Below are 16,854 nucleotides of genomic sequence, written 5' to 3' on the forward strand. Positions count from 1 at the left end.
CCAATCTCGCTCCAAACTTGTGTTATCGCGAGAACGACACCCGCTCACGAAGCAAGCAGGCAACGCTGAGCAACATGGCGGAAGGTATGGTATTGAATTTTTGAGGCGGTCTCGTCTATTCGCTCTCTTTTGTTTACACAAGCTACGTGGTTCAGGTGCCGTTTAAGTTGTTTAAGGACGTCGTTATTATTCTGGGTTCGAAACACCGCGACACTGTTGCATGTTAGTGTGATCAGCATCGCCGTTGCTAGCAGAATTGAATAGCTGTTTCCACTTAACTAGTAGACGGGATGACTTTTATTCTTATATATATCACCTTAATGTCGCTGGTTAATTTCCTCGTAGATTAAACAATTATATATTTTTAAAGACGACATTAATGTTATAGTAAAAGCTTGCCTAAAATTATCACGTGTTGTAGCGATCACGGTCAACATGATTTGTAAGTATAAATGTTTCCTGTGTAAATTAGGGTATATTTGTTTATTTACTACTTATACATTTATATGTATATATTATTTGCCAGATGTCAGGGCCACATACATTACCCTCGTCACAATGCTGTCTTTACTTGTAAAACATCTGATACACTTGTACCAACTGGAGAAAGAATGCTGTGTTTTCTATGCTGTTAACTACATGGGTACACATATATCGTTTTTATTGTGATTATTTTACAGTAACAGTTTTCGTTCACCAGTGGTTCCAAATTCTCTTTTCCATTTCTCCATTGCTCAAATAACACTTGTTTTCATGGAACAAACTGTTCAAAGTTTGCTTTCGAAAATGCATGCATGTATTATGCCTGCTAAAGTTTGCATGATTCTTGGAACAAACTGTTCAATGTTTCCTTTCGAAATTGCATACATGTATTATGCCTGCTAAAGTTTGCAATATAATCATGCCGTGGTTGTTGAATGAGTGTTAGGATGCTGCTCCTACCTTATCACGTGTTTTTTTTTTTTTTACAAACACTTTCCTTAAGCACATGACCAGCAGCTAAGTTAAACTGCAGCACAAAGTAATTGCCTTCTCAGCACTTTTTTCTATACCAAACTTTAGTGTTGTAAAGGAAGGAAGTCTGACCCTGTGGACTTGGCTGAGTCATGAATTTGTGTTTCAACATGAAGACATCGAAATTGTTAGATGATGTTCACATGTAAAGTGTCTACAATAATGCAATCATTTCATTTTTCAAACAGCAAAGGTACTCCTTAAATGACTTGAGCATGCAATTTATGTTATTTGTTTAATTGTGGATATTTATTCCTAGTTAGTCATCATTGACCACGCATTAGGTACACCTTCACAAGCTAATTAGCAAGAGCTTGTTTTGTTCTGCCTTTATGAAGAATTGAACTACATCATACTGATTAAGATACTTGTTGAAAGTAGCTCTCTAATTGCAAGTCTACACCACTGAAAACTGAATCCACTACCGTGTCTGACAATGTCATTTCAAATTGGGCATTGTTTGTTGTTAATATCATGGATTGTTATGGGCTCCTGCGTTTAATGTCCCAGGTCTTTATTTTCCTTTCTGGAAATCCAGTATCTTTCCTGGAATAATTTTTGTATGAGTCCATCATTGATGTGTTTTTTAAAACTGATTCGTATCCATACATATTGTCTCCGGTGTGGCGCAGAGGAGGTGGCCAAGCTGCAAAAGCATCTGGCGCTGCTCAGGCAGGAGTATGTGAAGATGCAGCAGAAGTTGGCGGACACCGAGAGACGCTGTGCCATGCTTGCTGCTCAGACGTCCTGCCAAGGCTCCAGCAGCCCTGCAGAGGCAGACACCTTCATTAACCGCCTGCTGGACATCGTGTCCGACCTGTTTCAGCAGGAACAGTACAGGTGGAACACAGTGGTTTTTTAAATAACTTTTGCATATGCAGCTTGTTCCATAGTTTTGTGTCTTCAACTCTGATTATTGTCGCTATGCGAATACGTTCTTGAGGATTTGTGTTTTTATTTGCAGTGATCTGAAAGTAAAAGTGGCTGGGGATGAGCTCAGTGCCCACAAGTTTGTCCTGGCTGCTCGCAGTGATGTCTGGAGTCTCAGCAATATGGCCACTACCTCTGAACTGGACCTATCTGGTAGGTACTCTTCTGAAGAAATAAATGCTAACAACGCAATAAGCCTTAGTCGCTCTGCATGTTTAAATAGAGGAAGATGTATATTTATTTTTAGGTTTGAGTCTGAACTTCTAGTATTGCACTTTGTTTACTTTAGTGACAAGATAACCTGATGTGTCTGTAGACTGCAAACCTGAAGTTGCCATGGCAATGTTGTGCTGGGCATACACTGACAAGTTGGAGCTTAGTGAAGATGACTCGTTTCTCATTGACTTGATGAAGTTGGCCAACCGCTTCCAGCTCAAGCTCCTCAGAGAAAGGTCAGTATGTCACCAAATACTAACACTTTTTCTTATTAAATACTAACACACACTTCACAGGCTCTTACTAGATTCCAATTACAATAAGCATTCACTAACCATGACGTTAAGTGCACCTTCACAGACTCATGCTCTAGTACGAAAGCTGTATCAAAATGTGTGCCTTTTTAGAAAAACAATACTTCAAAAACATTTAAATGTATTCCATTAGACATATTTCAGGGCTTTCATTTTATTATACAAGTAAAGGAACTCTCATTTAGTTCTTATTGTTTTGCTTGTCTAATAACAATTTTGTAAACATTTTTATTTGCTGCTGAATTCATGCTTGTGTACAAAACACCTTCAAACTCACATTTTTCAAAATTATGTGCTGAGAAAAATATGGCAATAATTAAAGTAAAAATTCCAGGTTTTCCCGTTAAGGTAATTGATCCACAGCAAAATAAAAGCTTCCACATCTTAAAAATAAGGGTTTTATATACAGTATATGCATATGTGTGTGCATGTGCGTGTGCGTGCGTGTGTGTGTGTGTGTGTGTGTATATATATATCCTTTCCCAGCTGTAATCTGTGATATTTCTACCTGAATAAATGCTTCTGATATTCTGTACATTACATGTTGTACAACTTAATGGTCTTAATAGTGCTGCATGACAATGTTTTAACCTTCTGTTAAAATGTATTATTCATTCTGTAATTAAGGACTCGACCAGAACATGTTATAAGATAATTTACACAATATTTCAGCCAGCCAGAAAAAAACACTCACCCCCATATTCCTCAACTGATGTAGTAGCATTTATTTAGGTGTAAATATCACAGATAACATTACAAAACATCTCTGATAAAGCATGATCGTAATGTGAGATATTTTTATTTTGTTAGGTTTCCCCTAAATTTCCAAAATACCTGTGGGGGCGTGGTCAATATGACATTGTCACATGATTTGCTATTATGCATATATTCTTTAAAAAGGCAAAAAGATGTGAATATACATTTAAAACAAATCCGTTATTAAGTATAGTATTAACATATATTTTTCTCATCGTTTTTTTCTATTTTTAAATTTTTGCTGCTTATTGTACTTTGTTGTTCTTTTTTTTTTTTCTCCAATCCGGCAGCACGGTGAAACAGGTGTTAGTGCGTGTGCCTGACAATAAGAAGGTCCTGGGTGCGATCCCCGGGCTCGGGGTCTTTCTATGTAGAGTTTGCATGTTCTCCCCATGACTGCGTGGGTTCTAGAGATGCGCGGTTTGCGGACACAACCGCGGAGTCCGCGGGTCGGGCGGATCCATGACGATATTAATAGATTTTAATTAGATTCGGGCGGGTGGCGGTTGAACCAATTCTCTCGAATGTCTGCTTATTTTCACCCAATCAACAACAATAAGGGCGTGCCGTGTTGGTACTGCCTTTATCACCCTCTACAACATGTTTAGCCAGTGTGCTAGCCCAGCCACATGTTGTACGCAGCATCTGCTTGCTCACGTAAATGACAGCAAGGCATACTTGGTCCACAGCCATACAGGTTACACTGACGGTGTCCGTATAAAACAACTTTAACACTCTTAATATGTGCCCCACTGTGAACCCACACCAAACAAGAATGACAAACACATTTCGGGAGAACATCTGAACCGTGAGACAACTTAAACACAACAGAACTAATACCCAGAACACCTTGCAGTCCTAACTCTTTCTGGCTGAAATATCAATCAATCAATCAATCAATGTTTATTTATATAGCCCTAAATCACAAGTGTCTCAAAGGGCTGTACAAGCCACAACGACATCCTCGGTACAGAGCCCACATACGGGCAAGGAAAACTCATCCCAGTTGGACGTCAATGTGAATGACTATGAGAAACCTTGGAGAGGACCGCATATGTGGGTAACCCCCCCCCCCCCCCGCCCCCCCTCTAGGGGAGACCGAAAGCAATGGATGTCGAGTGGGTCTGACATAATATTGTGAAAGTCCAACACATCAGCGAAAGTCCAGTCCATGGTGGGGCCAGCAGGAACCATCCCGAGCGGAGACGGGTCGGCAGCGTAGAGATGTCCCCATCCGATGAACAGGCTAGCGGTCCACCCCGGAGCAGAGAAGAAAAGAAAAGAAACGGCAGATCAACTGGTCTAAAAAGGGAGTCTATTTAAAGGCTAGAGTATACAAATGAGTTTTAAGATGAGACTTAAATGCTTCTACTGAGGTAGCATCTCTAACTTTTACCGGGAGGGCATTCCATAGTATTGGAGCCCGAATAGAAAACGCTCTATAGCCCGCAGACTTTTTTTGGGCTCTGGGAATCACTAATAAGCCGGAGTTCTTTGAACGCAGATTTCTTGCCGGGACATATGGCACAATACAATCGGTAAGATAGGCAGGAGCTTGACCGTGTAGTATTTTATACGTAAGTAGTAAAACCTTAAAGTTGCATCTTAGGTGCACAGGAAGCCAGTGCAAGTGAGCCAGTATAGGCGTAATATGATCAAACTTTCTTGTTTTTGTCAAGAGTCTAGCAGCCGCATTTTGTACCATCTGTAATCTTTTAATGCTAGACATAAGGAGGCCCGAAAATAAAACGTTACAGTAATCGAGACGAGATGTAACGAACGCATGGATAATGATCTCAGCATCGTTTGTGGACAAAATGGAACGAATTTTAGCGATATTACGGAGATGAAAGAAGGCCGTTTTAGTAACACTTTTAATTTTTTGACTCAAACGAGAGAGTTGGGTCAAAGATAATACCTAGATTCTTTACCGAGTCGCCTTGTTTAATTGTTTGGTTGTCAAATGTTAAGGTGGTATTATTAAATAGATGTCGGTGTTGAGCAGGACCGATAATCAGCATTTCCGTTTTCTTAGCGTTGAGTTGCAAAAAGTTAGCGGACATCCATTGTTTAATTTCATTAAGACACGCCTCCAGCTGACTACAATCCGTCGTGTTGGTCAGCTTTAGGGGCATGTAGAGTTGAGTGTCATCAGCATAACAGTGAAAGCTAACACCGTATTTGCGTATGATGTCACCTAGCGGCAGCATGTAAATACTAAAGAGTGCAGGGCCAAGAACCGAACCCTGGGGAACTCCGCACGTTACCTTAACATAGTCCGAGGTCACATTGTTATGGGAGACACACTGCATCCTGTCAGTAAGATAAGAGTTAAACCAAGACAAGGCTAAGTCTGACATCCCAATACGCGTTTTGATACGCTCTAATAAAATATTATGATCAACAGTATCGAAAGCGGCGCTAAGATCAAGAAGCAGCAACATAGATGACGCATCAGAATCCATCGTTAGCAATAGATCATTAGTCATTTTTGCGAGGGCTGTCTCCGTAGAGTGATTTGCCCTGAAACCGGATTGAAAAGGTTCACAGAGATTGTTAGACGCTAAGTGTTCATTTAGCTTCTGTGCGACGATTTTTTCGAGGATTTTCGAGATAAACGGAAGGTGGGACACGTTCACCATGAGGTCAGGATCGAGGTTAGGTCTTTTGAGTAGAGGATGAATAACCGCTTTTTTGAATGCTAGGGGAACAGTACCAGAGGAAAGTGATAAGTTTATAATATTTAACACTGATGGACCTAATAAAACAAAAAGCTCCTTGATAAGTTTTCCAGGAATTGGGTCAAGTAAACATGTTTACTTGACCCAGCTCTTTTTATACCAAATATGTGTTATATGTGTTTTATGTTGCACGTTTGCACCAAGAAAAATTCCTAGTTTGTGAACCCGTTCTCAAACAATGGCAATAAAACTATTCTGATTCTGATTCTGATGTTGTTTGTTTTGTCCCATTTACACATTTTAACAATTCCTCCAATGTTATTTCATCAAAGAGGGAGAAACTATTTTGGAGGGCAGTGTCCGTCGTACATACAGTCGTATCTGTGTTAATAGAACCCAGTTGTAGCTGTGATGCATTGTCTTTAATCTCTTTTCTAATGACTTCAATTTTCTTATTAAAGAAATTCATAAAGTCATCTGCTGAGTGGGTGGAGCTACTGGGAGGAGTCCCTTGTTGGGTTAGCGATGCTACTGTACTGGAGTCCCTTGTTGGGTTAGCGATGCTACTGTACTAAACAAAAATTTAGGATCATTTTTGTTGAGGTGGATGAGATTTGAGTAATATTTAGCTTTAGCTGAGGTAAGCATGCGTTTATAAGTTATTAAACTATCACTCCATGCTTGATGGAAAACCTGAAGTTTAGTCGCACGCCATTTGCGTTCCAGCTTTCTACATGATAATTTCTGGGCTTTAGTTTCTTCTGTAAACCATGGGGTACGCCTTTTAGGGGCCCTTTTTAGCTTTAGCGGTGCTACACTATCAATGGTGTCGCGCAGGGCGTCGTTAAAGCTGTTAGTGAGGTTATCAATAGAGCCCACATAATTTGGGAATGGTGCCATTACCGAAGGCAGTAGGTCAGTAAGAGTCGTCGTTGTGGCAGCATTAATGTTGCGGCTGCTATAGTAGTTATTATTATTATTATTATTAGTTTGTTGACAATGAGTCAGAACTTCGAATTTTATAAGGTAATGATCGGACATTACTTTAGTGTACGGGAGTATCGTAACTTTGGAGGTGGTGACACCCTTGACAAGCACTAGATCTATCGTATTACCGTTGCGATGCGTGGGTTCATTTATTATTTGTGTAAGACCACAGCTATCAATTATAGTCTGGAGCGCCACGCATGGAGGGTCCGATGGGGTATTCATATGGATGTTAAAGTCTCCCATTATGATTATATTGTCGGCGTGCGTCACTAGATCAGCAACGAACTCTGAACATTCATTGATAAAGTCCGAATAGGGCCCTGGGGGGCGGTAGATGACAGCCAGGTGCAGAGGCAGCGGTGTGACAAACCTCACAGTAAGCACCTCAAACGAGTTATATTTATTATTTAGGTCCGAGGTAAGGCTAAAGTTTTTGTTGTATATTAGTGCAACACCCCCACCCCTTTTAATGGGACGGGCAATATGCGTTCCCGTATAGCCAGGAGGAGACGCCTCACCCAGCGCAAAAAAATCGTCTGGTTTGAGCCAGGTCTCGGCTAGACCAACGACATCAAGATTGTTGTCTCTAATGACTTAATTAACTAATAACGTTTTGGAAGACAATGACCTTATGTTTAAAAAGCCCATATTATAGGTAGTGGGCTGTTTTGAGGAGTTTTTGTTGAAAGTATCCGTAGTAGCAATATTAATAATGTTACGTTTATTATGCGTAGTGCACTTTAAATAATTTCGACCATATCTAGGAATTGATATGACAGGAATTTTTAGATTGTTTGCCACCTCAGTAAAATGCATGTCCACCTCTGACGCAGAAAAAACATTATGTGAGTTGTATATTATTCTAAGAGAATTGCTATGTGTGCAGGGATTATCCAGCCTGGCGCTGGCTAGTTCTAGCTTAACAGACTCCTTATTAGCGCTTCTTTGTGGATTAGTATTTAGCTTTTTCGTTAGCCCCGCTAACAACAACGCCTTTAGCTTTGTTGTTAGCCCCGCCCGACACCCCCGCTTCTGCTTCCGAGCGCGCCGCTTACGTCTCTTTCGATGACGGTCTCCGCTGGTAGTGGACGCCGCTGCTTCAAAGGCCACTGCTGGATGTAGCTCGCGAAGAATTCCCAAGCTAGCGAGTAGGTCCACCGTACACGCATCTTTCAGCCCAAAATGGCCCGATCTCTCCACATCCAGAATCGTAAGTCGGTCGTAAGTGATCACGGAGTGAACACGTTGTGAGCCAGCCATGAAATTGACTGAATTGACAAGTGTTTTTGCCAAATCGGACTACACTTCCAGGAGCGCTCGCAAGAAGCTGCTGCCTTGAAGCGCCGCCATCTTGGAAAAATATACCCCCCTCCCTACCACCAAACCCCGCCCACCTCAACCGACGAGGGGGGAGGGGTTGATGTGTAGGGGGAGCGGGGTTTGGTGGTAGCGGGGGTGTATACTTCAGCCAGAAAGAGTTAGGACTGCAAGGTGTTCTGGGTATTTGTTCTGTTGTGTTTAAGTTGTCTCACGGTGCGAATGTTCTCCCGAAATGTGTTTGTCATTCTTGTTTGGTGTGGATTCACAGTGTGGCACATATTAAGAGTGTTAAAGTTGTTTTATACGGACACCGTCAGTGTAACCTGTATGGCTGTGGACCAAGTATGCCTTGCTGTCACTTACATGTGCAAGCAGAAGCCGCACAGAACATGTGGCTGGGCTGTCACGCTGTCTGTACATGTTGTAGAGGGTGTTACAGTAGTGATGGGATCGGCAGTTCTTTTGATTGTACTGAATCACTAGAATCAGTTCCTTAAATTGATTCGTTCAAAAAAATTTGTTCACCGAATCACCCCCCGGCCCCCCCCAAAATTGGGGGGGGGGCGTGCGTAGTACAGACAGTACAGTGCAGACATTCGCGCACTGCGTAGGGACTCGCGTTAATCTATCAACAACAGTTGCAGTAGAAGGGATAATAATAATAATATGAATCAGAATTGATCCCCAAGGAGAAATTTATTTTTGTTACAATAACTGTGTAAATAATAATAATATGAATCAGAATTGATCCCCAAGGAGAAATGTATTTTTGTTACAATAAATGTGTAAATAATAGCCTATGTATGTGTACATACATTAGTTATTATTTTTATTTTAAATCTTCTCAAAACAGCCTGCCCTACACTTAAACCCCTGCCCCTTCTTTCTGTCTCCTCTACTAGTCTACTCTCTTTTTGTTTTCATGTGGCTTGTTTTCATGGGATCGGCAGTTCTTTTGACTGTACTAATCACTAGAATCAGTGACTGACAACGCCACACTGTGGCCGCAGTTCAGTACGTGTACCGAATCACTTCTGCAGTTCTTTTGACAGTACGAATCACTAGAATCAGTGACTGACAACGCCACACTGTGGCCGCAGTTCAGTACGTGTACCGAATCACTTCTGCAGTTCTTTTGACAGTACGAATCACTAGAATCAGTGACTGACAACGCCACACTGTGGCCGCAGTTCAGTACGTGTACCGAATCACTTCTGCAGTTCTTTTGACAGTACGAATCACTAGAATCAGTGACTGACAACGCCACACTGTGGCCGCAGTTCAGTACGTGTACCGAATCACTTCTGCAGTTCTTTTGACTGTACGAATCACTAGAATCAGTGACTGACAACGCCACACTCTGGCCGCAGTTCAGTACGTGTACCGAATCACTTCTGCAGTTCTTTTGACTGTACGAATCACTAGAATCAGTGACTGACAACGCCACACTGTGGCCGCAGTTCAGTACGTGTACCGAATCACTTCTGAAGCAGCAGTACAGTTTAATTGCAAATCAGCATTATTATAATGATGATGATAGCTACTAAACAACAACAACAGCTGCAGTAGAATGAATGATAATAATAATAATAATAATATGAATCAGAATTGATCCCCAAGGAGAAATTAATTTTTGTTACAATAACTGTAAATAATAGCCTATGTATGTGTACATACATTAGTTATTATTTTTATTTTAAATCTTCTCAAAACAGCCTGCCCTAGACGTTACCCTCCGCCCCTCCCCCTCGCGTCGCTGCTGCTCAGCCTGCACGGATTTTCTTTAACTTTATGTGTTGAGATAATGGGGACGTGTGTTTGTTTTCATGTGGCTTGAGTCAACATTAGCCGTTAGCTTGGAGAATGAATGGAGAAAGGATGCCAATGGCATGAAACATATCCCTGCGACGGGGGGAGAATCACTCGCGGCATTGAGGCAAGCAGAGCGGAGAGCGAGAGCGTTGTCGTTCACTGAGTGATTCATGTCGTTAATCCGCGGTGAACGAATCGTTCGCTCAGTCCCTCCCCCCGCCCTCTCATTGGCTGCGTCGTTCGCCGACGTCGAGGGTTCAGTGAGTCACAGAATGCGCCAGTTCCACTCATACCGGCCTGGTCGCGGCGGAGCTCAACTGAACTGAGAAAGGAACGAATCAGTTCATGAAGTGATTCGGTTCAGTACGTTCACTCAAAAGATTCGTTCTTTCGAACGAATCGTTCGCAAACGACACAACACTGTTACAGGCAGTACCATCACAGCACGCCCTAATTATTGCTGTTAGGGTGCATCCCCTGGTCTAATATTATATATATAACAACGGGCGGGTGGCGGGCGGTTGTTTTTTTGATAAAATGTTAGTTCGGTTGGATGGCGGGTGGATGACGACTTTTGTGATGCGGATGTGGATGAAATAATTGCCTATCCGCGCATCTCTAGTGGGTTCCCTCTGGGTACTTCGGCTTCCTCCAAAGGCATGCACTTGGGGATAGGTTGATTGGTAACACTAAATTGGCCCTAGTGTGTGAATGTGAGTGTGAATGTTGTCTATCTGTGTTAGCCCTGCCATGAGCTGGCAACTTGTCCAGGGTATACCCCGCCTTCCGCCCAAATGCAGCTGGGATAGGCTCCAGCACCCCTTGCGACCCCGAGAGGGACAAGCGGATCCGCAATGAATGGATGGATTTCTCCAACCCTTTTATTCCCTCTTTCTTTAATAAAATCTACTGGCACCATATCTAGCATCTATTTTTAGTGTTATTGGAGACCGTACTCAGGTTTAGAGACTCTGTTTAGATACTTCTGTCGTGCTTTCTCCGTGACGAAAAGCGACGTGCAGAGATCCTGACCTCACACTTGGTTTGCGTTGCTGAGAGCCTTTCTCTCATTAAAAGCCACTAGTGTCATCTTAAATTGTGAAGATGGCTGTGCGCATATACAAACCCCGTTTCCATATAAGTTGGGAAATTGTGTTAGATGTAAATATAAACGGAATACAATGATTTGCAAATCATTTTCAACCCATATTCAATTGAATATGCTACAAAGGCAACATATTTGATGTTCAAACTGATAAACATTTTTTCTTTTGCAAATAATCATTAACTTTAGAATTTGATGCCAGCAACACGTGACAAAGAAGTTGGGAAAGGTGGCAATAAATACTGATAAAGTTGAGGAATGCTCATCAAACACTTATTTGGAACATCCCGCAGGTGAACAGGCAAATTGGGAACAGGTGGGTGCCATGATTGGGTATAAAAGTAGATTCCATGAAATGCTCAGTCATTCACAAACAAGGATGGGGCGAGGGTCACCTCTTTGTCAACAAATGCGTGAGCAAATTGTTGAACAGTTTAAGAAAAACCTTTCTCAACCAGCTATTGCAAGGAATTTAGGGATTTCACCGTCTACGGTCCGTAATATCATCAAAGGGTTCAGCGAATCTGGAGAAATCACTGCACGTAAGCAGCTAAGCCCGTGACCTTCAATCCCTCAGGCTGTACTGCCTCAACAAGTGACATCAGTGTGTAAAGGATATCACCACATGGGCTCAGGAACACTTCAGAAAACCACTGTCAGTAACTACAGTTGGTCGCTACATCTGTAAGTGCAAGTTAAAACTCTCCTATGCAAGGCGAAAACCGTTTATCAACAACACCCAGAAACGCCGTCTGCTTCGCTAGGCCTGAGCTCATCTAAGATGGACTGATACAAAGTGGAAAAGTGTTCTGTGGTCTGACGAGTCCACATTTCAAATTGTTTTTGGAAACTGGACGTCGTGTCCTCCGGACCAAAGAGGAAAAGAATCATCCGGATTGTTCTAGGCGCAAAGTGTAAAAGCCAGCATCTGTGATGTTATGGGGGTGTATTAGTGCCCAAGACATGGGTAACTTACACATCTGTGAAGGCGCCATTAATGCTGAAAGGTACATACAGGTTTTGGAGCAACATATGTTGCCATCCAAGCAACGTTACCATGGACGCCCCTGCTTATTTCAGCAAGACAATGCCAAGCCACGTGTTACATCGACGTGGCGTCATAGTAAAAGAGTGCGGGTACTAGACTGGCCTGCCTGTAGTCCAGACCTGTCTCCCATTGAAAATGTGTGGCGCATTATGAAGCCTAAAATACCACAACGGAGACCCCTGGATTGTTGAACAACTTAAGCTGTACATCAAGCAAGAATGGGAAATAATTCCACCTGAGAAGCTTAAAAAATGTGTCTCCTTAGTTCCCAAACGTTTACTGAGTGTTGTTAAAAGGAAAGGCCATGTAACACAGTGGTGAACATGCCCTTTCCCAACTACTTTGGCACGTGTTGCAACCATGAAATTCTAAGTTAATTATTTGCAAAAAAAAAAAAAAGTTTATGAGTTTGAACATCAAATATCTTTTCTTTGTAGTGCATTCAATTGAATATGGGTTGAAAAGGATTTTCAAATCATTGTATTCTGTTTATATTTACATCTAACACAATTTCCCAACTCATGGAAACAGGGTTTGTAGATCCCGAATGTATTAAAGTATGTCCACAGAGCAAACCTGATGCCTCTGCTCCAGACAACCCCGTGCGTATGGATCCGCCACCATCAAATACATCAAGGGGAAACCCGGAATGTAGTTAAACCGGATGTATAGCGTAGCGCGTTTATTTTGTGATTGGTTTAAGAAAGTGACTTGACATGTTTCAATGTTGAATCGACTGTTTACAATAAAAAAGTCTCCTTTTGACTTCCTGCCGACCGCCTTTCGTTTCTGTTGAGCTTTTATGTTGTCTTACTTACTAAATGAGTCACAGTAACAATCTAAATGTTATGTTATCACTGCACCTTAAACGTAATCTGAACACGGAAGTGAAGCACCACCCACGCTGAACGAACGACACGTGCAGCAGCATTTGAAGATCGACATCTGCAGGGATGTCGTCTCTTCTCACTGTGGTAAATAGTCCTTTTTTGTCAGGAGAACAACTTGCCATGGCTTTGAACCTGATATTTACATGCGGTAGCCTTCCCTTTATCCATTTCTGCCCGCTTGTGGCTCATCAGTAGCAAGTGAACTGCAGCAGAGTTCCCCCCGCTACGGCACGGGCCGAGGGTCAGAAAGGGCACGTGTGCGTAATCGGCCATTAAAAAAATGTGTGCCGTTATTGAAATTTATAGTTAACGCGTTATCTCGTTAACTTTGACAGCCATAGTTTGTGTGTGTGTGTGGGCTGTCAAACGATTGAAATATTTAATCGTGATTAATCGCATTGTCCATAGTTAACTCAAAATTAATCGCAGAAAGATATTAATTACGAAACATTTTATTTTAAAAATTATAAGTTTTAAAGTTTTTAATACCATGACTGGACAATTAATTTCCTTGAATGAAATGTTTTTAAACTTTATGCTTTTTGAAACGACTCATCACGAAAAGGATATAAACACGTTTTTAAAGAGAATAAAAAAAATTCTTGCTGTGCGTTGGTGTCTTGCCAGATTTTATTTTTTGTAGGAAAACAGAATTGTTATTCCTGCTTTAGGAGCAATTGCATTTAGAGGAGAGGAGCTATACATCCATGTTTAGATAGCAGTTTCATGCATTAATAACCCAAAATGTGGATTGTTACGATCATGCTTTGATTGTCAAAGATGTTAGGTGATATTTTTTCTTCATGATTAAATGTTTCTGATATGTTGTACTTTACATGTTGTACAAAATAGTAGTAGTAGTTTATTTTAGACATGTTAAAAACAAAGAAAAAGAGAAAATAACGGAAGAAAGGAAATAATCTTGGTAACATTACAGTAAGGTAAAGAAATAGAAACAAATATTTCACAACGAAAACATAAAAAATGAAAACAATACATAATGGTTAGGTTTTTTCAAATCCAAAAAGGAGTGGGAAGAGGTGACACATATTTACTCATACGCCTTATAAATCAAATAACTAGCTTTATTATTATTTAATAAAATGATAAATTACCGGTCTTAATAAAATATATTACCGGTATACATAATGTTTTACCCCCTTACTCACTTGACACTTTTTGTGCTTTACATGTAATTTGTACTGTTTCTATTTCCACAAGGTCTTTAAATTTCAATATTTTTCATTGTAAGAAAAAACATATTTGTGTAATCCTTATGAATGACCCTTATTGCTTTCTTCTGCAGGTTGATGAGTGGATATAGTGTGCTTATGTAATTATTGCCCCAAGCCTCTGCACAGTATTGCAAGTTAATGGAATTCATATCGCTACATGACAATGTTTTAAACTTCTCTACCTACTTATTAATAAAATGTAATATTCAGCCTGTTAAACATTCTGCAATAGCGTACTATCAATCAGAAGAGGTTATAAAAGAATATACCATAATGATGGTAATATTTTTTAGTGAACTGAAACTACCCGATGTGGACTGCAGAGGGCAGTGGCAGGCATGCCCGTAGTATTAAACCTAGTGCCACTCACACTGGTGAATGAATGATAGGTGGCTGTCGGAGGGGCCGCAGGCACAAATTGGCAGCCACATTTCCGTCAGTCTACCTCACGGCAGCTATGGCTACAAATGTAGCTTACCACCGCCAAGTGTGAATGTGGAGTGAATGAATGATGGGTTCTCACTTCTCTGTGAGCACTTTGAGAGTGTAGTTCATAAAAAAAAGCGCCATATAAATCTCATCCATCGTTATTATTATTCATATTATTATCATCAGTAACTGGACGTCATTACTCTTTACCCAAAACTATGGAGTGGGCCGATGTTCAAAAACGTTAATCGCGCATGAAAACAATTATCGGCACAAGTGGTAAAAATGGATAGATAGAGATATGTATGTATGTATGTATGTTTATAGAATGTACAAATATTAAAAGACAATGAAGGCTTTAAGGAGAGAAAGTCTTCTGGAGCAGCAGTGCACGCAAGGGTGACGTCAGGCTGGCTGAAGCTCTCGCTATTTGTCATGAACATCAAGCGGCAGAAGTAAAGACTTTCTAACCACGGGTACAGTCTCCAGTAACATGCTAGATATGTTTCTAGTTGTTTTTAATAAAGAAAAAGTCACTAGAAGGATTAGAGAACTCTCTAGAAACTTGAAACATTCTCAACATAGTATAAACGGCAACAATTGAAAAAATGAGCAAAACCATTTAATACAAAAACCTTGTCACTAATATAATAAGACCTTTTTTTTGAGGTATGTATTCCTTTTTTTTGTGCCTTTTTTAAAAAAAAAAAAAAAAAAAAAAAAAATGCATCATTTCAATTTGCAACTTATTTGATGATGTCAAATACCGGTAAGTTGTATAATTGCCCCTCCCTACCACACCTAGCCACGCACCCACAGGTATGTTGGGAATCTGGGGAAAACCCTTCCTTTTTTCTCCCATGTTGATTCTCGTTATACTTTTTTTAAAAGTTGTTGACTATAACTTCCAGTATTCCCTGCTCACATCACAATAATACAATGTGTACAACTGCACTGTATCTTAAGAGTTACTTCAAATGTAAACAATAAGCTCCATGACAGGCAATGCAATTCTTCTATGTCCAACTAAACTCAATGTTGTCATTATAAAGAGTATATAGGAGCATTTACATATCACTAAATGTACCCATTGATGAGTCCAACATATGTACGTGACTATATGTGTGTTTAGGTGTGAAAAAGGTGTCATGTCCTCCGTGAATGTCAGGAACTGCATTAGCTTCTACCAAACAGCTGAGGAACTTAAAGCCACAACACTCATGAACTACTGTGGGGAGATAATAGCCAGTCACTGGGTGAGTTCTACACACACAGTTCTACAGTACTCTTCTGTATTGCCAACATTCTATGTACATGCAGAAGGCACATTTACAACAGAAAAATCATTTAAAGTAGTTTGCAATAAAAATGATACATTTTCCAATGCATTGCGATGAGCACATAGACAATCGTCCAAATATCAATTATTTACAATGTTAAGTACAGTAATGCAGACAGTTCTAAAATGCAGATCTAGCGTGGACACACACGAAGGAGGAGAGGAGAACATGCCAACCACAGCGCTAAGCTAGCTTGAATGTGAAGTAGTAAAACAAGAAAATAATAAATACTTCGTACATTAACTTTTGTGCGTGCGCATGGGAGATGTGGATCATCAGGTATTGTTTTTAAGTCTGTAAAGCACTTTGTGTTGTATTTCTTTTATGTAGGAATAGGACTTTATAAATAAAGATTGATTAATTAAAAAACTACCCTCGGCACGGTGCGCCTCGACAGTCTCAAGCGTTCCAGACCAAAACAGACTCAAACACACTCTTTTTTACTTCCGCCACAGAAGTTATATTTTCGCCAGGGTTGTCTGTCTGTTTGTTAGCAACATAACTAATCAGATATGGACAGAGTTTGAAAAAAATACTTCCTCTTATCAATTATGAAACGGAACACACTTCACTTCCTGCTTAGTCTTTTTCTCCCGTTTACGGCGCTCCACACTCCCACATTGCGGTCCCGCAAAGGATTCAGTGAGATGTACCGGTAGTTTATTTTCAGACCCGTCAAAGCAAAAAAGCCAGAAAAATCTCCAGTTTTCATACCCTGTGCATGTTTGTCTTTTTTAATCATTATTCTTGCTCGTTGGTTCGGTTAGTAGGGCG

General features: G+C 40.7%; 1 protein-coding gene across 1 annotated transcript in view; it reads left to right on the forward strand.

The window, feature by feature from the left end:
* Positions 1-13: 13 nt before the first annotated feature.
* The window catches only part of ankfy1 (ankyrin repeat and FYVE domain containing 1), a 46,593-nt gene continuing 29,752 nt past the window's right edge, over positions 14-16,854 (forward strand). The window contains exons 1-5 of the mRNA XM_062048482.1: positions 14-84; positions 1,647-1,854; positions 1,979-2,097; positions 2,261-2,396; positions 15,873-15,996. Of these exons, the coding sequence (XP_061904466.1) occupies positions 75-84; positions 1,647-1,854; positions 1,979-2,097; positions 2,261-2,396; positions 15,873-15,996 (597 nt within the window). The 5' untranslated portion in view covers positions 14-74. The remainder of the gene's footprint in view (positions 85-1,646; positions 1,855-1,978; positions 2,098-2,260; positions 2,397-15,872; positions 15,997-16,854) is intronic.

Source organism: Entelurus aequoreus, linkage group LG05 (assembly GCF_033978785.1).
Source record: "Entelurus aequoreus isolate RoL-2023_Sb linkage group LG05, RoL_Eaeq_v1.1, whole genome shotgun sequence".
NCBI lineage: Eukaryota > Metazoa > Chordata > Actinopteri > Syngnathiformes > Syngnathidae > Entelurus > Entelurus aequoreus.